Raw genomic sequence first — 24,343 nt, 5'->3', positions numbered from 1 at the left:
ATAGTGTCTCGCTCTGGGGGGAGCAGGGGGAGGAGAGGAGGTAGGTGGGAGGTCTTGGCTGGTGACCCCAAACGCCTTGGTGAGTGCTGGGGTCTTGATTCACTTCGAGGAGCTAGTCTGGAACCCGAAGTCCTGAAGTCCTTAGTGCGTGCTGCAGGTGCCCCCTTAAAGGTAGTGACTGTTGTTTGGTTGTCTTGACAACTGGCTTCTGCTCAGGAGGAGAAACAGCCCAGCCCAGCCCTCACCCCAACAGGCTTGCAGGAGCTTTGCAGGCGCTGCCAGAGGTCCTGGGAGGAAACCCACTCTAATGAGATGTCTAACCTAGTTTTGATGACTCACGTGGTTTGAGGAGCATGTGAAATGCCTTGGGAGGGGGTGGCAGTGCCAGCAGACCGGGCCACTTGTGTGTCACGGAACCCCGGATACAGGAACTGTTCATTTGACATTTCCCTGTGGGACTGAAGAGCCCCGGGTGCTTGTTCTGCCCCCAGTCATTGTTGTCGTTGATTAAGTGCGTGAAATGAAAGGAGGCTGTCCACGGGTGCCCTGTTTCTCCTGAGAGCAGATCCACGCCTGTACTGAGGCACTTCCTTCTACCTTCCCTTGTGTAATTTGGGGTGGCCCATTTTACAGATGATGCAACTGAGGCCCCAAGGGGAAGTGACATTCGTGAGGTCACTGCTTGCCACGGACAAGTGACAGAGTCAGGCTCCAGCTGAAACCTTTTAATGTGACGCAGCAGAGGCAAAAGTGGAACTCAGCAAAGGGGATTTGGGGAACAGTGTCTCACAGGGGGTGTGGAATTCAGACAACAAGGCTGGAGAGGACAGGAGGGCCCCTCCTCTCCACTGATCACGCTGGGGAGGAATTATGTAGAATTCCACCATAGGGGGGTCAGCGGGAACCAACTGACCAAATAAATAGATGAGTCAGTTTAAAAGGACGGATTTCTTGACTATTTATAGTTGTGGCCTGAATCTCAGGTATCCTTGTCCCCAAGGAGTAAAAGGAGACTTTTCTGATCTGCTGGGCTGTCTAGAGGGTGAATAAGCTGATTAAGTCCCCGGGCTGCCCCTGAGGATGGGACAATGCAGGAGGGTCAGTCAGGCTGAGAGGAGCTCAGAGGAGGTCTGGGCGGGGAATGTGCCCAGGGCTCAGTCTCTTCCCCTCACGAATTCGTTATTAGCTTCTTAATTGCTCTAGGTAGCCTGAATTGAAATGGTTAACATTCTTTGTAGCCTGAGAGGCCAGTATTTAGTAATCCCTGCAGGTATACAAAATGAAATAGGAAGGTCCTTGTACAAAGCTGCCTCCCAGAGGTGAATTTTTTTGTCCAGCGGTTGTGAAGTCTAGGCTGGCGTGGGACCTGTGATCTGGGCCTGCTCAAGAGACCTGGATTCCGATCCTATCTGGTTAACATGCAAAATGACACCCTACTGCTGGCCTCAGTTTCCTCCTGTGTTAAGTCAAGTGAAGAGGGGGACTTCCTGGTGTCAAAGGCCAGAGACAAGAGATGCCCCAGAGCCCAGTGGTTGAGGACCCAGGGTTCTGGAACCCTGCTTCTTCCTGGCTGTGGGCTGTGCACCTTCGGTCAAGTCACTCAACCCCTCTGAGCCTCATACAGGGTAAGATTCCTCATCTCACGGGAGAGTTGGTAAGGACTGGGTAAATATTCGGCACCCAAGTGTCAGGCACTGAGCTGGGCACACAGAGTCGCTCAAACCAGGGAGCTCTCCAGAACTGGCTCTGCCATGCTCGCATTTAGAGTGGTTTTTTGTTCTGTGAGAGTCTCTGAAAAATGTCATGAAGTCTCATTACTTTTGGATTGATAATAGGAGAAAAGCAATCAGGTAGAATCAGTGAAAAGTGGTTTAAAATGCAGTAAGAAAAATATTTAGCATGATTAAAAAATTACTACCAGCTAGAATATTATCAAATGCCCAACAGAGTGCCAGGCACATAATGTTAGCTGTAACTATTTTTGTTTCCAGGATGTAAGAACAGTTGGAATTGGAACAGAAGGTTGCTATGACGATGGTACACTAGGGTCCTTCTCATTCGCTGTCTCTAGGGAGGAGGCCCACCCTCTGCCCTGGAGCATTCCCTGGGCGTAGGAGGAAGAAACTAGGACTACAGCTGAGGAATGAGCAACTTGTTCTTTGGGGAGATGGATGGGGGATGGTCAGGGAAGGCTTCCTGGAGGAGGTGTCATTTGAGAATGGAGAGGAGCAAGGATGTGCATTCTGGGGGCCTGAAATGGCCTGTAAGAATGCACCAAGCTGTGAAAGTACAGGGTCTCCCAGGCAATGATGTATAGAGACAGTAAGTTCTATGACCAAAGAACCTCCCCTCGCTTTAGTTCTGCTAAAGGACCCTCCTTATTGCTGGCGTTTTTCTGGAGTACTCCATCTCTGGGCACGTGGGCTGTGTTGGAAGGGACATTGTGACCTCGTGAGCAGATATTCTGAGGCCCATAACCAACGTGCTGGGCATCTTTTATACTCTCTAGGGCTTCCGATGTCCCCAGTTTCCCAGTGCCTGGGGTAAGTCATGTTTGCATGTCCACCTGTGTCCCATCTGCTCACAGAGCCTCCATCCCCTTACAGAACCTTAACTGGGCTGCCTTTCTGTGATTTCAAGCTTGGGAGGTCCCCAACAGCTTCAGTTACCTAGGAAACAGTGTCCAGGGAGTCCACTCAGGAGAGAGGGAGCAGAGGGCAAATGTGAGAGCCCTTCACTGCTCCAATCTGAGTGGTCTAGCTGGAGGCCTGGTGGGAACAAGGTCTTTCCCGAGGGCGTCCAGCTTGGAGTGGGCCATGGCTCCCCTTGCCAAGAACTGTTCACCCAGGCCGCCCACCCCAGACCACCAGTGGGGTCCTCTGTTTACCCACTGCCTCCGACCAAATCCTGGCTTGGTAGAGCCTCTCAGCCCTTGAGCTGACCCGAGGTAGGTTGCCGGGTAAATAGGCAAGGCCATTCCCTTGGGGTCAAAGACCTCTGTGTGGCGTGGGCCTGGGAAGGAGCTCCCCAAATAAATAAGGAGTTGAGCTGGCCCTAGGCATCCAAAACAGTAGGAGCAGGCAGGGGAACTGGAGGCCTAGAACCTGAGTTGAAACACTGGAGACCAAAGCTTTGACACCTAGGCCTCAATTTTCCCACCTGTAAAACGGGCCCATGAGATCCCGATCACGGTGTCTAATTTTCTGAATTCGTACACTTCCACAGAAGAAATTGGGGTTTAATATGGGTCTAGTCCACCCTTGGGCTGGCAGACCTTTTACCATAATTGCTTTTGTCTTGCCTTTCTGCTAGCTGGCAGTTCCCTGAGAGTGGCTCCCTCATGAACCGTGTTTGCCTTCACGCGAGACATCTTAGCATGACCCATCTGTGCGCCTGGCCCAGTACTGGGTGGTTTACATGCATCAGCTTGTGTAATCACCCCTGCGCCCTGAGGGGGTGGTGCCGTTATCAGCCATAGTTTAGGGATGGGGAAACAGGCACAGTAGGCTGCCCAGAGCCCCACAGCAGGGCCCAACTCGGGTCTTCCTGGAAAGCCCCCTCCCTCCTCTTTTCAAGCCTCAGCCTGCTTATCTCTAAATTCTGGGCATTGGGGGTTTGGGGCTGATTTGTCATTCGTTAATGATGGCCAGTTGAGGGGTCTCAGGCACCCAGGGACCTCCAACTAGGACCTTTGTGGTTTTGAGGCTGCTGCGAGTTGAGGGGTCCCAGAATCTGATTTCCGTAGCTGCAGCCAATCTGGGGGATACCACCAGGCTGCTGCTCCTCCCAGAGGTCATTTTCACAGCCATGCAAGGAAGCAGGGAGGCTGCTGGGCCACTCTGCTCCAAGTGGCCTGTCGGCACACCCCCCCATGGGGACGCTCTGCAGCGCACTTCCCAGCAGTGTTTGTGGCATGAACTTGGCACGAACCAGGCCCCAGGCCTTGTAACTTCCGCCTCTCCTGCTTGGCCAGCACCACGGCCACGGTGTATGGACAGGTGGTCTGGGGCTGCAGGCCTTGGTCTAGCTCCCCGACTGGGGGCAGCTGCCTGAGCTCTTCTCCCGACCTCGCGCCGAGGCAAGCCAGGGGAGGAGATAGGAGGGCCCACATCCGTGCCCAGATCCCCCAGGGCGCCACCAGCCCATAGGACCTACATAGTCCCATAGTCAGTAGGTATTCTGGGAGGGTACCCCACCGTGGAAGAGGAGGCTGGATAGAAGGGAAGGGGCAGCTGGGAAGAGGCAGGAGTGTTTGGGGTGGTGGGGGCTGCCCCATGTCTCAGAACCAGCTGACCGGCATTCGAACCGTGGTCGAATGGTTCTGGTTCTAGAGGGGATCTGGAAGGTGCCCAGTAGGGCACCCAAGCTGTCACTGGTCTCAGGGTCCTCATGCTGATAGCTCACACTTTGTTCAGGTACTAAGTAGTCTGTTAGCTCATTCACCCCTCAGCAACCCTAAGAAGTAGGTGCTACTTCTGTCCTCATTCTGTATTTGAGGAAACTAAGTCACAGACAGGTGTATCTGTGGTGTGCGTTTTCTTCTGCTGGAGAGTAGCCTTTGTACAGAGACGTGTGTGCACATGTACACCTATGTGCACGTGTGTGTGGGAGGGATGGTTATGGGATCCTGTAGGTGTGTGCTGCCGGTCAGCTGGTTGAAACCATGGCCCAGGGAAGGCCTGGTGCTGCCTCGGTCAAGCAGTGGTCACTGGCAGAGTTGGGGCCTCACCTGGGCCTCCTGGGTCCTTCCTGCTATTGTCCTTGGGTTTGGGGAGCTGACACTTCAGCGACAGGTACCTGCTTCTCCGTTTCAGAAGGCCCCACCTGTTGCCTCTACTTCAGGGAAAAAAGGACTTCCACTGTGCTGGGGTAACAGCTAGGGGCCCCCAAGTCCAGGCAATTTGCCCAGTACTTCGTGTCTCTTTGGACATGCTGCCCAAGGTCTGCTTTGCTGGGTTTGCCCCCTGGGTGGGGTGGGGAGTCTCTGATGCTTGTCCCCCCAGGATCACATACCCCACTCAGCTCCCTGCCCCAGAAGTCACAGGTCATCCATCTGCCAGCCCCAACCTTGATTTCTCAAATTCTTTTTAATTTCAGCCAGCATAGAGGAAGCATTGCCTTGTCCCTGGGTTCAGATTCTGTCGCTTGCTCACTGGGTGACTTTGGCCAGGTCCTGTTTCCTCTCTGAGCCTCGGTTTTCTTACCTGTAAAATGGGCTACTGTAAAGGTGCAGTGGCGAAAGGGAATAGGGGAGCCTCTGGCGGATTGTCAAGTCTGGGCACATGGTTCTGGGGTCGTCCTGGGACTCAGACTTGGGGCTGGCAGAAATGAACCCCAGCCGGCCCAGCCCCAGCTGTTCCCAGTCCTGGCAGGGGCTACGCAGAAAGTGTGTGCACACAGTCATTGCCTGTTTGCGTGTCTTACCATCAGGCAGTGAGAGTCTCCTTCACTGGTTGGTTTTGTTGTACATGTTACCAATCATCTCCCAGTTCAATAGCACCACTCTCCCAGCCTCACCTGATTCTAGGGCTTAATGAGGGTTTAATGACCTTGAAGATTCAGAGTCAGGAGGTCTGGGGCAGGTCCAGGCATCTGGATTTTCAGCCAGAGTCACGGGCAATGGCGATGTTCAGGCAGCTGGGTTTATCCAGCAGCTCAGCCCAGAGACTTCGGCAAGGAAGTCTTTCACAGGTTATGGGGACCACTTTACAGATGAAGAAACTGAGCTTTCCCAAGGAGAACTTTGACCTTTGTCCATGGTTGAAGTCTGAGCAAGAGCCCAGCCCCCAGTGAATGGTGAGGTGACAAGGCCAGAGGCGGCAAGGGGGAAAAAATGGGACGGGCGGGAATGGTTTCGTGGAGGGGTGACACTTGGGCCAGGTCTTAAAGGTGGGTGGGATCCTCCTAAACATAAGGGAACCCACAAAGAACAGTACTGAATGGGCTAGTGAGAAAAAACAAGGAGGTCCCGAGACTGGGGCAGGACCGGAGGGATAGGTAAGGTGGCAGAGATTGGGGCCAGTGACAGTGTCAAAGGATCACGAGCTTTGGATTCCAGGTGAGGAAATAGATGATTCTCCAAGCAGCTGGGAGCCACCGATAATTCTTGAGGGGAAGGTGACATGGTAGGCAGTGGGATGAGCTAAAAAGAAGCTTGGCTGAGCTAGGGGGCATGCCTCTGGGGAATTCCCAGTGGTTGAGGTGGCCTCATTTTGTGTCGCCGCATGGGTGACTGGCCATAGGGAGGCACCATGCTCATTGCAAACATAATCGGGCCACAGGTGGAATTACAGTGGGAGGTGAAGGAAGTGGAGGCCGTCTGAGGGTTGTCCTGGGAGATGGTCTGCACCATGTAGAAAGTCCTTCCCTTGAGCCCACCCCACCCCCGATACGGATTTTAATGCTGAATTTTCATCTAGCCGGGCAGTAGCTGCTGTTAGGCACTGTCTTGTAGCCTGGGTGTTGCCCCTGCGGCCACACCACTATCCGCCAACCCGACGGGTCCAGCCAGGTTGGGTTTGCCTTCAGCTTTGCCTTCAGTCTCTGGCACCCACTGTGTTCCGCTGGTGGGGGATGCTGGGAGCCTCCCTGCCCTCCCTCATCTCCTTCCAACCTTGCTTTTTCCTCTGAAATGAGTTTTCTTCAGCTCCAATGGCCCAGCTCTGAAAGAGGCTGGTGGCTCTTGTTCATTGGCTATGGGTCTGGGGCCTCGGTTTGCTTATCTGGAAAGTGGGCTTGCATGTGCACCTGCCAGTATCCTAAGGCCTCCATTTTTGCACCTTGCAGTTTTTGTGTGGGATCCACAAGAAGTCTCCAGTGGATCCACAAGGAGCCTGCCAGTAGGATTTGGCAAACCTTTAGGAAACCAAGGAGAATTCACTTCAAAGTCAGTTTGGGAACATGCTTGGGGAACATGTTGTTTCATAAAAAGTGATTTCCTGAAGATTGAGAACTCATCTATCAAAAGAGGGCAAAGCAGGGCGCCTGGGTGGCTCAGTGGGTTAAGCCTCTACCTTCAGCTCAGGTCATGATCTCAGGGTCCTGAGATCGAGTTAGCATCAGGCTCTCTGCTTGGCGGAGAGCCTGCTTCCCCCCCTACACTCTCCCTGCCTGCCTCTCTGCCTACTTGTGATCTCTCTCTCTCTGTGTCAAATAAAAAAAAGAAAGGGCAAAGCTTTGTACAGATTTGACTGTTTCAGGGGAACTGTGCTCAGATGCGGGGGACACATCTCCTCTCTGTCTGGCTCACGCTTAATTCTATTGGCAGCCCTGCCCAGTCCTTAGGCATCACGTGCTGCTGCTGTCCTGTGTGCTCTCCACCGAGCTGAGGAACCTTTGCAGCTCTGAGGTATTACATATTTACTCCTATGTTGAGTGTGCCGAGGTTGTGAGCCCTGAAGGTCTGACAAATACTGATAGTGCTGGGCCTTCTACCAGGTGTCAGGAAGCTGGCCCTGGGTGACAGTAAGCAAACAATTACAAGATGGGCTGGTGAGCCTGGGGACAGAGGTGATGTGAACCACAGAGCCCAAGGAAGGCACGGGGGCATCCTCAGGGCCATTGTCCTGGGAAATCGCTTGAGGATTGCCTATGCATTACTTGGGGAACAGTGTGCCAGGCTAGGGGAACAGAATGAGCCAAGGCATGGAGGCATGAGAAAGCCTGGGGGGGGGGGTGGTTCCCTAGCCCCAGGGGATCTCAGGTGGGCTTTGGGTGGTGGAGGACACTTGAGACTTGACTGCCAGGTAAATGGAGGAAATTCAGGCAACACACCCCTTTGCTCTTAAACGGAGCACTGGCAGCAGACATGACGAGCTGAAGACCACCATTGTTCCACAGGCACCAGACTACCCCTGAGCTAAATTTCTAAGTGGATGTGAGGTATGAGTGCAGCCAGGAAGGAAGAAGGTCCTTCCTCATTGAGTAGAGACATGTTTAAAAGAGGAACCATAATAGGGACCTTGTTTTTTATATACATTTAATGAGCAAGGAGCCTTCACACACTGTAGATGGGAGATTGTGCCCATCTTACAGACGGTAACACTGAGGCTGAGAGAGGTGCCTTCTCTAGGCCGTTTAGCAAAGAGTGCTTTGGCTGTTCCTATGGAGATGTGACTTCCGGCAGAACCCTGGTGACAGAGTTGGAGGTGACTGACTCTGAGTGGGTGTTGGGCCACAGGCGTGCCCTTCTCTGGCCTTGTCACTGAGGGCCTATCTTTCTCCAGTTTCTATAGAGCCAGGGAGGGGCTGCCCTGTTTGCTTTTCACCTCCAGTGAGAGGAGGGCGGCTTTAGGGTTCTTAACAGCTTAAAAGGGGAAGTCTGAGGAAATGGAAACTGAGCTTTTCTTTTCTTTTTTTTTTTTTTTTCTCATGTCTTTTTTTGTGACCTCCAGAAATAATCCTGGGTTCTACAGAGCCTGCCCCAGGACCATGGTAGACCCTACCCCACCCCCACTTCCGGCCAAACCAGGCTGAGGGCTGGGGTGATGGGGACACAGACGGGAGGAGAGTGACAGGCTGTGGCTGGTGAGTCAGTGCCAGGAGACCGTTGCCTGCTGACTCACTGCCCCGTGCACCAACACAGGCCCCTGAGCGCCCCCGTTAGCCATCATGGCGGCCCTGCCCGCTCTCCTTAACTTCCTCTCCTTTTGTGAAGCTTTTGGTGTGGCGGCATAGGCTGGAAATCTACTATGCAGCACTTGGGTCCTGAGCCTGCTCAAACAGAATCCATGAGGCCGGTCTGTTCCTGAACTCCGGCGTCCTCCCGGAGTCCAGATCCAGCCAGGCGGTGAGGCCCAGCCTGGAGAGTGTCAGGGCCCTGCTCCTCAAAGCTCCTCTCCTTCGCCCTTGACCAGATGTATAATTCCTGTTCTCCTCCTGAACTTGTAGAATAATTTCTGTGTTACTTGGACAGAACAAGCCCCTCCCCTCTGTCTCTGGACGTTAGTACCTTGGGGGTGGGAAGGTGACCTCAGATCCCCCTGCGGTGGCCCTGGGCCACCAGGGTAGTAAGTGTGCGGTTACCACGGGATGGTTGGGGCCTTTCCTACCCACTCCCCGAGGTGAGTGAACCCCTGAGATCCTGTAATAGCAGACGCGCTCACCCTGTTGTTCTTTCCAAACCCATGGGCTTCCCCCATGGAGAGATGAGGGGCCCGACTCGGTGCACGAGGGTATTTTTTTCCTTTGTGGCACCGGTGTTGTGGCCCTTAGCCAAGAGGAAGGAGGTCCCGCCACCATCCTTGGCTTTTCCCTCTTGATTCAGCCAGTCCTACAGGTAGTCAGCTCATGACGAGGGAGCTGGGTGGCTCTGGGGTGTTGGGAGTAAGGACTCAGTTTCCCCAGTCCCCCCACTAACGAGTCCCCATGAGCAGCAGCTTACAGGGAAGAGCCAAGCATGGGTCCTTAAATCCCCTTCCAGGGTGGAAGGGAGAAGTTGGCCAGACAGTCAGGAAAAATCAGGGGCTGTAGCCACATGGTGGAGTCCTTACTGAGCACAGAACTCTCCAGGGGCTCCCACTAGCCTCTGGCTAAACCCAGCTTTTAATCCTGGCCTCCAGACCTGGCCTCCTCTCTGCGTCACCCCATGCCCTGTTTCATTTTGCTCTATGTCCGACGCTGGCCACCTCTCCCCGTTCCTTTACCGTGTCCATTGTGGCCCTTTTGGTACACACTATTCCCTGCTCTGGGAACCCAGATGGTTGCCACACAGACCTCAGTTCCAGTGTGGTTGAGAGCACGGGCCCTGAAGCCCCTTGCCTGGGCTCAGATCCCAGCTGTGTGACTTTGGGCAAAGGACTTCCCTTCTCTGGACCTTATTCCTTCATGCAGGCTGCTGAGAAGAATAAATGAATTGCTGCCCCAGGGCCAGGCCTGCCTCCTCCATGAAACCTTACCTCCTCAGAGGGGCCTCACTGACTCCTGGGTCCCTGTCACCTACATCTCATCCTTCGTTGTCTTCTGCATGCTGGTCCTGTCTCGTAAACATTTACCTCCCCTTCTAGAACATCAGCTCCTGGGGGCTCACCTCCATGCCCCCGGTTCCTAGACCGGTTCCTGGCACCTCATCGGGTAAGCTTCTCGGTAAATGTTTATTCAGTAGTCCCTGCTTGCCAGAGCTACCCTTGCTCTGTTTTCGACCCTGGACATCCGACATGCTAAGGGGCAGTACTAGGCCCACGTGACCCAGTGGAACCAGAACTAGGCATACATAGCCTTTTGACCCCTAGTCCATTGCCCTTTCCCCTGACTCAGTGTCCTGCTTGGCCAGTGCCCGGGTCTCCTCTATGGTACGCATGGTGGGTGCCCTGCTCACCTTCACCCCCGGGGGCCACACCCCGCTCTCCTGTCCTCTCTGCTCTGCCCCTTCCCCAGCCCAGCCTGGTGCTTGCTTCCTCCCCACCCCCATGCTATTTGCATGTCCTCTTTTTTTTTGTTTCATCTGTTGACTGCCTGTGGTTCTCTGGGCTTTGGGTCAGTGCCTGCCAGCTCCAAGGAGATAAGAGAAATATTTGGACCCAGTCCCCAAGACCTTTTACCTGTAAATGTTTTTGTGAGAAGAGGATAAAGTGGCAGCACATTGGGCCCACATCCTGCCCGCCACCAGTTTGTCCCAGAGGCCAGTTCTATGCAAAACCTCTTCACTTTCCCCCACCTTTTCCTCTGTAAACCGCAGACTGAGGAGTAGGACTCGTTCTGGTAGGTCCCTGTCCAGAGGTTACATTCCTTCCGGGGACATGGAGGCAGGATCTGGGTGCAAATCCTGACCTATGGCCTCGTGGCTATGTGACCTGGGCCAGACCTTCCCCTTCTATACACTTAAGCATCTTGACCTATGGAAAGGGGGGCTCTGTGAGGCTTGGGGAGAAGTAGACACTTAGACGGGGTTCAGGGCCGATCATGTGACAGGTAAGGTGTTACATGAGAGGTCTCTGAGGATAGACCTGAGTTTTTGTGAGGTGGGGGCTTTGCAGTTAGATGAGGGAAGGGGAAGGCCTTACCCACATATGCTGAACCCCAGGTAGCTCACAAGCTCTGTCCCCAGAGATGACATGCTAAAAACAATTCCCCAAACAGATTTCACTTTCACTAGGACCAGAATGTGGTTGCTCATTGTTTGGCTTTGTTCCGGACAAAACAATGCCAGGCTTCCTGGATGACCTCACTGGGGCGAGCTCTTAGGCCCGTGAGGCTGGGCTGTTCAGCATCTCCAGGCAAGCCTGCCCTGCCCTTTGCTGTGGCCACCTTGGGTGACCTGGGGTGTTGGTGTGACCAAAGAAGGCACACCATTTGTGTCTGGGCCATGCAGTGTGTTAGAAAACTTAGGTAAGGCAATGGGAGCTGAGGAGAGCCACCGGTGGCTGGAACCTAGGCTCCTATTTGCCACAGACCCTACTCTTCCCCAAGGCCTCCCCGCTGTACCTGTCTTTCACCTGCCAAGCCCTTAGGGCCGTTGAGATTTTCAGACATGAGTGATCCCGAGATACAAACAGATAAACAAGACAGAAGGTTACAGACCCCACGATTCAAGCCAGTGATTAAATCTTTTGAAGGTATACCTTTTTATGAAAAAGACAGAAAGCCTTTTTTGGATTCATTTCTACTTTCTCTTCAAAAATAGCTCCCTCGGCACAGGCTAAAATACCGCTCTTACCCATGCCTCGTGTTTTTGGTTGGTTGGTTGAGTTTTTTGGCGCTTACATATTTATTCTTGTATTCAGTTCTAAATGAGCCCTTCCTAGGGCCAGGATAGTACCTAAGGAGCCTTCGGCAGACGTTACTAATTGATCCCAGCCCTCCTACTCACTGAGCCTGTCCCTTGCCTGGAGTCTGTGGTCATAGGACTGGAAGGAGCCCCTTTGGATCTATCAGAGAAGTCTGGAGGCTCTCCTTGTCTGCTGAAGGAAGCCTCTGGTCCAGAGCGCCCTGCGTCCCGGCTATGGATTGATGCCACTTCCTCAGCCTACCCAGTCCATCCCTAAGGCCCCGGGTCCTGTCCCCTCTGTGTCTCATGGCTCCTCACTTCCCTGTCCACCATCACCTTCTTTTCTGATGTGTCCAGTCCAGCAGCTTGAAGCTGAGTTAAAAGCTTCACTCTTAGTGACCAGGCCTGATGTCACTCTGTCAGCTTGCTAAATCCAAACCAGCCGAGTGCTTGAGAACGTGGGATTGAGGCTGAAACAAACCTGGGAGCCATTTGAAACTTCACAGGACTTGCACTTGCTGTGTGATTCTGGCCAAGTGACTTCACCTCTCCAGGCCTTGTCAGCAGTACAGGGATGGTAATGGCCCCCAGAGAGGTGGTTAACTGAGAAAATGCTTGCAAAGCACTTAGCCCAGTGCTAAATAAACGTGCCTGTAGTCGTCGCTTAACCGATAGAGCTTGTCTTTTTCTTCCTTTTCAAAACACTGAGGATATGATGTCTGCCACACAGTATTATAAAATTCCCATGTGGTCAGCTGTTTTCTTCAATAATTGCTAATATTTATTAATCACTTCGTATGTATCGGGCTCTGTGCAGGACGTTTTATAGGCAGCCCCCTGTTTAATCCCTATGAGGTGAGTTTTAACCAGTGAGGCCCAGAGAGGTGGTTACTTGCTCCGGGTCACATGGCTGGGTCGTGGCCTCAGTAAGCCCAGGCCTCTAGCTCTGGAGTGGACAGAGAAACGAGGAAAGGCGAGGATAAAGACCTGCTCTGGAATGCTTGATTGCATAGAGAACCCAACAGGACAGGGCTGTCGGGGCCTGTGGTTTCCCCAGCTGTAAAGTGGCTGGATCCTCCAGATCTCCCCTGGGGATTCTAGGAGCCACTTGCCTAACCCCCAGAGTTTTACGGAGAAATGCTGGCTAGGGAGGCCCAGAGGTGGATCTCAGAGGCTGACTGTGTGCTGGGCACTTAATGGGATGGCAGGTATTCTAAAGAGGAAATAGCAGAGTACCTACCGCCTTCTTTTGAAAACCTTGTAGAAGGTCCTGAGTGGTAAGTCAGTGACCATGAGAGATTGAAATCCTCATTCTTTTCCAGAGAGAGCCTTGTGGGAAGCCGATTGTTTTTACTCAAGAAGGTTTGAGTTCTGCAGGGGAGGGTGAGAAGTTCTCAGCTTCTTGGGCAGCTCCTTCAGGAAAAGAGACGCAAGGGCTTGGCTAACCCCCCCCGCCCCACCACCACCCTGGTCTGGGACTGAGGGGAAGACAGCCACAGCAGGGTCTACAGCTTGGTTCAGAATGCAACTGGCTGTGGTGGTGTGGGCACCTGGGGCCTGAGGGCTTGGGAAGGCGTGGGATGTGGGCAGGGTGCCCAGTCTCTGGCTCTACCCTCCACCTCTGCGTCCTTTTCCCTCTGGCCTTAGCATCCCCACCTGCAAATAGTGCAGAGGGCTCCTCCTTTCTAAACTTTGCTCCCGTGCCCCAGGCATTGGGCATATCATGATGGGAGTTCTGACTTCAGCCTTCCTGGGTCCCTAGCCTCAGGCAGGCCTCCCGCTTCTCTGCCTGAGCGTCAACTTCCTTCATCGGTGAAACAGTACCAAAAAAAATCCTTTCCACAAGAAGGCTGCTTGAGGAGTAAATAGAAGACTATTGACAGCTCCGCACAAAGTCAATAACCAAAAAATCCGGTGGTTGTAGATCGGGGCAGAGCAAAGGAACATCCGATAGATCCACGGTGGTGTTGGCTCACATCGCAGGCACAAGGTGAGATCTGTGCCCAGACGTGCCAGAGCTGATCAGGTGACCTGCAGGTTGGTCCTCAGGCACAGCCAGTTCTGGCCGTGACCCCTGGAGCAGAGAGACAAGGAGAGAATTTCAGCTGGGCAAGGAGGGAGCCTTTATCCTGGAGCCTCTGTGTCAGAGCGGATTCTAATGCCGATTCTAATCGCTTCTCGCTGTAATAACCAAAGAGGAAGCTCTTAAAATGGGGAATTATGTATCACGGTCGCTACAAAATAGCCCTGGGACTGGCGCCAAGGAAAACAGCCCTTGGCGGCGGCCGACAAGGCAGCGGGCTGCTGGAACGCCGTGGGGGAAGGGGGGTCTTGTTCCTAAGCACTTACTGCGTAGTGGGGTGGGGTGACGGGGGATTCGGGGGGCTTCTTCGTCAGTTCATGGAGATGGATGGAATTACTCCAGGGAAGGTGGCGTCTGAGATGGGGACGCGCTGGCAGAGAGGTAGGTGACAGAGCTGCAGGTTCAGGCACATGACCGTTACTGTCACTACCAGCTGTATGACCTCAGGACTGTCGCTGGCCTTCCTGGGCCTTGCTGATCTCACCCTGAGTAGAACTGAGGCCTCATGCACCCCAAGGTCAAGGTGGGCCCCAGTAATTACAGCAATAACAACAGCAATACAGCAGCTACCGTTTTTTAAAAGTTTTTTTTTATAAACATATAATGTATTATAAGCCCCAAGGGTACAGGTCTGTGAATCACCAGGTTTACACACTTCACAGCAACAGCAGCTACCATTTAAGGAGTGCTTGTTGCTTGCCAGATGCTGTTCTAAGTACTTTCCATACATTCCGGGCCCCCACTCAGTCCCATGAGATGGGCATGATTATGCCCAATTTATAGACACTAAGGACCAGAGAGGTTGGGTAACTTGCTTGAGGACACCTAGCCAGGAAGTGGCTGTCAGCTTCTAGCCCAGGGCTCACACTCTTATTTCTACAGGGGTCAGGCTGCCACCAGAGGGCCTGGAGCACTGTGTAGGGAGCCTAAGGTGTGGGATGAACGGAAGCAGTTCTGTGGAGCCGGTGTCCCAAGGAGAAGGGAGAATGGGGAGCTTGGGGGCTAGGTTGCATGGAGGAGTTTGTGTTTCCTTCCAGAGTGGTGGAAGGTTGGGGGTGGGGTGCATTCTGGTCTGATTATGCTCTAGATATTGCCCTCAGCTGCTGTGCTGAGAACAGTGTTGGGGGGGGTGCGCGGGTGGTAACAGTGTAGCAGTGGGGAGACTAGGAGGAGGCTGCTATGGATGCCCAGGCAGGAGCCGTCAGGGACCCCTTGATGGTTCCCCTGGCGACAGAGAGACACAGGTGGATGCTGGGAATGTACAGGAAGCAAGAGACAGAAGCCAAGGGGCTTTCTGCAGTGGGCTTACACCGGCATGAGGCTGGGTAGACAGCCCAGAAAGGCTTGGAGTAAGTTCTCCTTGAGAGGGAGGTGGGATGCCTGCGCCTGGATCTGGCCTCATCAAGGCATGAGTGAGTCTTGGGTAAGGAAGGAGCCAGAGGCAGGGCTGCTGCCAGCTGTGTGTTCCCCGAAGACGTGGGGGGGGGGGTGAATTTATGGCAGAGATGGATGAGACCGGTGATATGACAGAAGGACCCATCCCTGGATGCACACCTGCATGTGACACCCCCATAATGCCAGACATGCGACAGGCCCCAGTTCTGCCCCATTTGAGTCCTGTCCCACATCCCGTCCTGGCTCAGCCACAGACATGGGGAAGATGGGGTCCCGAGTGGAGAGGGGGCTGGAGGTGTCTCCTCATGGGAAACCAGAGCCCAGAGCAGAGGGTCTCAGGGAACTTGCTAGCCCCATTCCCGGGCTTCTGCAGGGTTTTCTGAGCACCAGTCAGGCTGAGGGCTTTCAGGGTAGCCTCAGGGAAGCAGACCCCAGCTCCTCGTGTCCTATCGGGGAAGGATTTTCGCCATTCCCAGCTGCCTGTGTGAGCAGAAGCCGGCCACTTCCCCCCTCCTCCTGGCTGACCTTGTGAAGTGCCTTGTAGCCCCAAGATCCAAGGGGAGCCTGAAAGAGCGGAACCGACCCTCTTGGTGAGGAGGTTCAGGGGTCATTCCCTGAAAAACATCTTCATCAGGAGGGACTTGAGTCCCACATCCTCCAATTATGCTCCCATCCAGCCGGCCCACAATGGGCCGCTCAGATAACCATCGGGGGCTGCACAGATTAATGCTGGAACAATGCTGGCCGCTGGGGCTATTTTTACAGTAGCCCTACGCCTGGCCGAACCCCCACGTCGCCTCGAGGGAGCAGGGCAAAGAAAGGCTATGCGGATGCCGCCGCCAGTCTGAGCTCCAGGAGACAGAGGAAGGGCTCAGCGAGCACCCGGCGGCTCCAGGAAGCCTTTTCTTGGTCTGCTCATGGCCAGATAGCAAAACAATCGGGGTCCCCCACCCCGAGCCACGGAGAGGAAGGAGGCGTGGGGGAAATGGGGATTCTGTTGAGCTTTTGTGCGTCTGCTCCTCCGAGCAAGGCCCCCATGGGCCCGGCTGCTGGGGCCAGGCCAGCCCATCCTCCCTCTGCACACCCCAGGTCCGCAGGCAGCCCCCGCTGCGCCCTGCCCCAGCCGCCACCTCCGCAGGGCAGGGCGCGGAGGCTGGCGCATTGGAGTTTGTGCTTAGCCGCTGCTGCTTGTGGACCCCACGCTGGGCACCATCCGCACCCCCCACATCGGTTTTCCTCCTGTGCCTCAGGTTCTGGGCGCAGCAGTAGATAAGACAGGTCCTTGTCCCACAGAGCCTCTGTTCTTGTCGGGCCTGGGAGACTGTTAGCAAGGAAGCAAGGATTCGAACAAGACATGATTGGGTGGTGCTAAGCCTTTGATAAGGCAGACTCAGATCCCCACTGGAGTTGTCCTGTGAGCTGGGTGGTAAGCTGGCCCGGGTGTGCCTGGGTGATGGGTCCAGCTGATGGTTTCCTGTAAGGAGTGTGAACCTAGGGTGTCCCAATGCCCATCGCATGTTTTGAGACAACCTAGGAATTTCCACTTTGCTCATCAGTGTCGGCCTCTAGTGTGGGTCATGAAGACAAGTGGGACCCCAGGCTGTTTGGCTACGAGTTGGTCACCTTTGTTTGCAGGCTTTTTATTCTGCAGATGAAGAAGCTGAGGCTCAGAGAGAGGTGGGTAGGCCCACTAGCTGTGGCTCCACAGTTCAGCTGTCTCCCATGGCCCTCTGCCATGTGGGGGTAAAGCCCCAAAGGGCAGCCTTTTCCCCAGGGCTGGGACTCACCGTGCTCAGGGGTGGGCTAAGGGCCTGAACAGCTCTTGGGGGCTGAACCCAACAGGGAGTTAGAGGGCAAGGGTGCCTGGATGGTATAGGAGTTAGAGCAAGCTCCAGAGAATGGGTAGAGAGGGATGGACAGACAGACTGACCTGCATTTTCCCATAAATGTGGAGATGTCACTGGTTAATGAATTGCAAATATATTTCAGAAATACCCATTTTCCATACTTTGATGGAAGCCTCCTTTTCAAATATGGTTCCCATTCCAGCCTGAAACCCCATCCCTTACTCGTTTCATGTTTATCCATTCTTTAGAAGCTCAGAACCAACGCCTCCCGTGGCCAGGCACTGTGCTGAGTCTGGAGTGAAATGGGAGCCATCATTTTCTAGGCAAATGTGAGATGCAGAGACAGTATCTGCTCATTGCTAGAAAATTCAGGCAGGCTGTTTTGGGGAAGTTACCTTAGAATTGCCCGGAGTGTGTCATACTTCGTAGAGAAGATGCCAGGGTTCGGGGGGTGGGGGAGGTGTCACACTTCTCTGCCTTCAGGTGTGGAATGAGGTGTGACATTTGGAGATGACCAGCATTGGGTCCCTGTGCTTCTATTGAGCAGGTGCCTGGGGAATGGAACCTGTCAATTCTGACTCTTGAGGTCCCTGGTCACCCAGAGGGGTCTGAATCACGTTGTTGTCAGAGCAGTGGACAGACAGGACCAGGACCCTTGCCACAGGCCTGGGCTGGTCAGAGCCCACCAGCCCGTGGGCGGGTGAAGAGATGCGCCAGAGATGAGCAGGCCGTCCCTTACTGAGTGCACGTTGGTCTCTGTTCTGTCCCCCACAGAAAGCGAGGAGGACATGGCCACCAAGGAGAAGCTGCAGTGTCTGAAAGACTTTCACAAAGACATCCTGAAGCCTTCCCCGGGGAAGAGCCCAGGCACGCGGCCAGAAGATGAGGCTGAGGGGAAGCCGCCTCAGAGGGAGAAGTGGTCCAGCAAGATCGACTTTGTGCTCTCCGTGGCTGGCGGCTTCGTCGGCTTGGGCAACGTCTGGCGTTTCCCGTACCTCTGCTACAAAAATGGTGGAGGTAAGGCTGGACTGGGCAGAGAGTGGCCATCGAGGAGAGGGAGGGGCCAGACCACAGGGGCCTCTCCGTGCCCCGCTTTCCCAGGCCCCCACCTGGACCTCTGCATGCCCACCCTATCCCACACCACCTAAGAGGCCAGACGTGAGCACGATTGAGAATCAGGTGACATTCTCCTCAAGGTCTTACTGTGCAACCTTGGTTTGGTCCCTGATTCTCCCTGACCAGCTGGTTGATCCCCTCGGACAGGAGGCAGAGAGGCCAGAACCATGTTTCCCACAGATTGCCCCAGATCCATGTGCCTTTGCTTGGGCTTTTTCTAACTTAATCTGAAGGTGCTTCAAAAGCAAGCTTTGTTCCCCCAGCCCCCCCACCACCCGGTAAATGGAAAACCAGTATCATTTGCCATGATAGAAAGATACCCAGGGGAAAAAAAAATACAGTCGAGATATTTTTAGTTCTTTTTAATTTAAAATTTTCTCCCCTTGGACTGAGATATAATTGACGTGTAACACACGCTAGTTGAAGGTGTACAGTGTAACGGGTAGATAGACAATGTATATTGCTAAATGATCACCACAGTTATTAGTTACCACCCATCACCTCACATACTTCTGACATTTTTTTCTTGTGATGAGAGCTTGAGGTTTACACCCATAGCAGCTTTCAGACACGTAGTAACAGCACTATGAGCTATGGTCGCCATGCTGTACGTCATGTCCCCAGAACTTACACCTTGAAGTTTGTCTCTTTTTGACCACCTTTGAAGATGATTGTTAAAAAACGTAAGGACTCTGTCTGGGTGTTCAGTGAGTTGGCCAGTTTGGGTTTGGGTTTTGTTTTGTTGCTTTTTACGCGTGCTGAGGGTTGTGATCTAGAATCTTCTTCCTTTTGGAGGCATCAGAGTCCAGCAGCACGTGACTGGGCGAGACCTTCTCCCTGGTGCAGGAGAGGGCTCCAAGAGACCCGGGTAGGGAGGAATGGCTCAGTGCTCATGATGGCCGCAGTCAGAGGGTCGAACGGCCGCAGGTGGCGTGCTGCAGTAGCCCAAGTTAGGAGAACCAGCTTTTGGGAAATTCTGCCTTAGAGCCTGATTTCTTTCTTTCCTTTTTTTAATTTTAAAAGATGTTTTTTATTTATTAGAGACATAGCGAGAGAGGGAACACAAGCAGGGGGAAGGGGAGAGGGAGAGGGAGAAGCTGGCCTCCTGCCAAGCCGGGAGCCCAATACAGGGCTTGATCTGAGACCCTGGGATCATGACCTGAGCCAAAGGCAGACACTTAATGACTCAGGCACCCCATAGAGCCTGATTTCTTAACCTTTCGTAGGTCTCAGTCACCTTTGGGACTCTGATGAGTCCCATAGCTCCCCAGAACAAAGCACATAGCCATAGACCCAAGTTGCCCACAGTTTCAAAGGGTTTATGGACCCGCCAAAGCCATTAGCGGACATTAGGTAGGTGCGCTCACCCCAGTTCTTGGCCCTCACTCCTCCCCCTGGCTCCCACCCTAAGCTGGAGATGCCCCCCTCGTGCTTCTCATCACTGCACCCTTCCTCACTAGTTCTTCTCTTCCTGCCCTGGGCGGGCCTGGGAAGGACAGGTGAAGGCTTCAATGAGGAAGCCGTATTTGAGATGGATGGATGCGGGGAAGGCAGGCAGGTAGTTGGAACAGCATAAGCAAAGGCTCAGAGGCTTAAAAATCACCTGGTGCATCTGAGGGAGGTTGAGAAGACCCACTGGAAGGGTGATGTCAGCTAGACAGATGGGCAAGGCCTGGAGAATTTTCCAGCGGGTCCAAGACTTTGGCCTCCATCCCTCCTGTCCCTCGCTCATTCTCTTGGATCTCATTGGCCAAGAGGGCTTGGGAGTGGCCCCCGTAATAGACACAACCTGACCTTCACCCCACTCTGCTCTCTCTACAGGTGCATTTCTTATACCATATTTTATTTTCCTGTTTGGCGGCGGCTTGCCTGTGTTTTTCCTAGAGGTAATCATAGGCCAGTACACCTCTGAAGGCGGCATCACCTGCTGGGAAAAGATCTGCCCCTTGTTCTCTGGTGAGTATGGGACAGAGGTCACTTGGGGCCTGGTGTTCATCCAGCACATTTTTATTGAGCACCTACTCTTTGGTACATTGGAGCTTCATGCAAGTCCACTTTTTTATTTCCATGATGCAGCTGCCCACAGGAGCTGCTCAGTCTCTCTTGGCTGTTCCCACCTCTCTGTTGGTTTGATGAGCTTGCAGCTGCTCAGCCGTGTAGTGTAGAAGAGAAGGGCTCATAATCAGGAGTCTGGACGGTTTTAAGTCCCACTTAATCCCCTTGTGTGCTTATTACTTCATAGGGTTGCTATGAAGACAAAATGACAGAGCTACGTAAAAGTAGCTTCATACACGCTGTAAGCTCCAAACGAATTGGTAGCTTTATTATTACAACATTTAGTCCTGTGCCTGATATCTAGTATGCACCCATAAAATAATCACTATTATGCTTATAATTGGCAAGGATGGGAGGATGTGTGGTTTGTTCATTCATTCATCTGTATAAATCCATCCATCCATCCAGTACACTTTTTCCCATTAGTCATTAGATAGACCAGCCATCGGTCTTTCCAGCTATACCCATCTACTCATTCATCCATACATTCATCTACCTAACCTTTCAACCAACCAACATCCATACATCCATCAACAAATTAGATATCCATCCATCCATCCAGCATCCATCCATTTGGCTGTCTCTCCAACCAACCAACCAGAAACCATCCATCTACTCATCTGTGCACCTGGCCATCCAGTCATTGAGCTCCTCTTCCTCTATACATCCTTCCACTCACCCCGCTTATCGGACCATCCATTTTTTCACCCATCCATCCATCCATCCATGCATCCATCCATCCATCCATCCGTCCAGTCATCCATTCATCTACCGATACTTGCTCGTCCTTCCGGCCCTCTGGCCCCTTCTAGCCCCAGGCCTAGGGATACTGGGGTTGTCTATGTGGCCACAGTGGGTCTGGCCTCCCTCCTGATGCTCCTTTTTCTTGCCCATACCCACAGGCATCGGCTATGCCTCCATTGTGATCGTGTCCCTCCTGAACATCTACTATGTCATCATCCTGGCCTGGGCCACTTACTACTTGTTCCAGTCCTTCCAGTCGGAGCTGCCCTGGGCACACTGCAACCACAGCTGGAACACACCCCAGTGTATGGAAGACACTATGCGCAAGAACAAGAGCCTGTGGGTCACGCTGAGCGCCAGCAACTTCACCTCGCCTGTCACCGAGTTCTGGGAGTAAGGCCAGCCTCATGGAAGGAAGGGGGGAGGATGTGGGGGGGGGCAGAGAAGACAGCCCACTCCCTCAGCTTCTCCCCAGGAATGTGTTTGTCACTATCTTGGCATGGGTGGTGGGGTGGGGGAAGGAGGGTGCGGATCTGGAGATAAATCCATGCCTTTGGTCTCAGACAGGCCTGGAACCAAATCCCAGTGCCACCATTTTACTGGCTGTTTGACCTTTAGCAAGTCACTGCCCCTTTCTGAGCCTCAGTTTCTTTAACTGTTAGATGAGGGGAATGAATCATTTCTACACCTGTATGCAGGTATATGTACTTCTGTTGCTGCATATGATAGAGTTTTCTTAGTGTATTTTAGAAAAAATACAGTTAACCCATCAAACCTATTGCCCAGAGGAAAAATGGGTATATGAAGCTGACGTAGTTACTTAAGTGAAAAGGTGAGTCAATAGAATGAAAAATACGTATCAGTTAGCTTTTGCTGTGTAACAGTAGCCCCCAAACTTGGCTTTCAACAACGACCATTTATTTGGTTCCTGGTTCTGCTGATTGGCAGTTTAGGCTGAGCTCCACTAAGCAGTTCTTTCCTTCTTTGTGGGGCTCCTGTGTGGGTCGGGCAGCTGTAGGACATCAGGATAGCTCTTCTGGGGATTAGCTGGCTGTTGGCTGGAGGGCCAGGGGCAAACTGGTCCATGGGGCCCATCACCCAGCAGGCTAGCCTGGCTTGTTCACAGGCGGCTCAGCATTCCACACACCACAAATGGGGGAGCCTCTGTGCAGTAAAGATTCTTTTCAAACCTTTGTTAGCATCATTTTCGCTCATGTCTCATCAGCCAAAGAAAGCCACAGACTAACCCAGATTTAGGAGGTTGGGGGGAGAGGCTCTGTCTCTTAGGAGAGGAATGGAGAACTGTAGGTCTTTCTACAGTTGACCATGATGATGTCAGCGTCTGTGGGAGTATAGATGTAGGACAGACATCAGGAAGGCGGAATGTGGAAACGGGATGTTTGGGTAACTCTTAGCTGACATACGGGGGAGTCCATCGAACATAGTGCGTAGAGGCCAATCGAAAAGTATTCGTGCGTTACTTTTCCTTGCTCGTCATGAGCTGAACTTGGGGTTCAGCACCTGGGTATGGCCCCGATGATCCCAGTGATGAGGTCGAGAGCCAGGGACAGGAAACAGTATTAAGGTTGGGAGGGAGTGGTCCCCTCATCGTCATTTGGGTCAGCTTTGCAGCTCCCGAGGTTCTTCCCCACCTCCAAGAACCCGGCCCGGAAATGGACCCACGGAGAGGGGGTGGCCTGCCCCCTGGTCCTAGCCATGCTTGAGGGCCCAGGGCCGGGAAATTGTAGGCAAGCAAGGGTCAGGTGGGGGTTCAATCTAGGGGGTTTCTGTCCCTGTCATTAAGCCTGAGGTCAATGCTCACAAGTCCCTGGGTCTGCTTGAACAGGGGCTTATTCTTGGTGTGTACATATTTTCCACCCGCAGACAAAGAGCACGTACAAGAACATTCATTACCCTCTCCGTGCCACACCCTCTGGAGAGCTGAGTTTACAGACAAAGAAGTGTGGGCACCTCATTCTTCTCACTTGAATGGGTCCTGAAACCACAGCCCTGTCTGTCCTAGGCTGTTCCTGGCACGGCCTGATCACCCTCGGCCCACCCCGCCCAGGACACGGCACCCAGCCAGCCACTTGGGTCCTTCCTGAGGCCTTACTGCCTCGGGCCTGGGTGGGCTTGCCTGGGCTTGAAACCTTGGGCCCTCACTTGTAACTTCACCGGGCGCTGTTGCCCCTCTGGGCCCTGGTGACCTCACCTGTGCTTGGGGAGATCTTCACACTGCCCACCTGGCCTTGTGGTGCTGCCCTACCTGAACGAGACTGAGCATGGCCAACCCCAAGAAGCTGCTTGAGAAATGTGGGCCATTGTTACTGTTAAGTGCCCTCATAGTGGATCCAACTGCCCTCTAGGGACATTTAATTCAGGTCGTCTGACCTTCAGAGAGACTAAGGAGTGGCCCATTGTAAATGCCCTTGCCCACCCGCTCCACCCCCGCCATTGCAAATGGGGCTGTCCTGGCTCATCTCTGGTCTCACAGGCCTGAGGGCTCTAGGGAAGGGGTTCCCATGAACCACGAGATCCTCAGGCGATCCGGTTTTTCTCCCTGCCTTCTCACCTACCTGTCCCCTACATTCAGCCCTCCTGGGGATCCTCCAGCTCCTGCCTTCCAGAATCCCCATTCTGAGCTCCCAGGCTACCATTCCTGGCCTGAATGCCCTGAAGACAGGATTTATCTTTGAAAACATCCTGGGCCTACAGGCAGCTTCCCAGGGCCCACAGGATCCGGATGGGCTTCTCAGCCCACAGAATGCTGGCCGCCTGCCTGCTTCCTACTCCAGCCTTTGGGTCTTAGCCAAGTTTTGTAAGCCCACCTGAACATCCACAAATAACTTGCCATCTTTTTGGAACCCTGAGGAAGACCAGGGTCCACAGAGTAAGAGCCTGGAATGCAGGCTTAGTTGAGGAGACCAGGCGCGTCACCTGCATGAGCAGAGGCTGAGGCCGGCCAGTGAGTGGGCCAGGGTCTTCAATGTGGGGCAGCCCTGGGCCAGGTGCTGCAGGTGAGAAGGGCCTGGTCCCTGGCCTTCCAGAGCCTTCCCTTCTCTTAGACATGAAAAAGGGAGAAGGAAAGAGAACTAACATGGAATAACCAGCTCCCATGAGCGTTGTGCCTGGGACTGATGCTTCTCATTGGCATTTCATCTTTCCAGGGGCCCTTCAAGTAGGGAAGTACATGGGAATCCTCCCAAACTCCTGCCCACCTCAAATCTCACATCCAGTTCCCAGATGCTCTGGGCTCTCCCTTTCAAGTACACCCAAAGTCTGGCTCCTCTCCCCACTTACACTACAGCCCCCCCCCCCCCCCCGCATCACTCCCCCAGGCCCCAGCACTGGACTCCTCTCCCCTGCCTTGCCCTTGCAGCTGAATCCAAACATGGCATT

General features: G+C 53.5%; 1 protein-coding gene across 4 annotated transcripts in view; it reads left to right on the top strand.

Moving 5' to 3' along the window:
* Positions 1 to 24,343, top strand: part of SLC6A6 (solute carrier family 6 member 6) — an 83,086-nt gene that overhangs the window by 22,636 nt on the left and 36,107 nt on the right. For 3 of the 4 annotated variants that reach the window (XM_032317448.1, XM_032316790.1, XM_032316063.1), the window contains 3 exons: positions 17,804 to 18,046; positions 19,967 to 20,101; positions 21,103 to 21,337. In XM_032317448.1, the coding sequence (XP_032173339.1) occupies positions 17,818 to 18,046; positions 19,967 to 20,101; positions 21,103 to 21,337 (599 nt within the window). In that variant the 5' untranslated portion in view covers positions 17,804 to 17,817. Of the gene's footprint in view, positions 1 to 351; positions 356 to 744; positions 751 to 17,803; positions 18,047 to 19,966; positions 20,102 to 21,102; positions 21,338 to 24,343 lie in introns of those variants that run through there. The other variant, XM_032318253.1, reaches the window with a different exon arrangement.

This window comes from Mustela erminea, chromosome 1 (assembly GCF_009829155.1).
Source record: "Mustela erminea isolate mMusErm1 chromosome 1, mMusErm1.Pri, whole genome shotgun sequence".
Lineage (NCBI taxonomy): Eukaryota > Metazoa > Chordata > Mammalia > Carnivora > Mustelidae > Mustela > Mustela erminea.
Note: the sequence above shows the minus strand (reverse complement) of the source record. Positions and strands in the feature narration are given on the sequence as shown.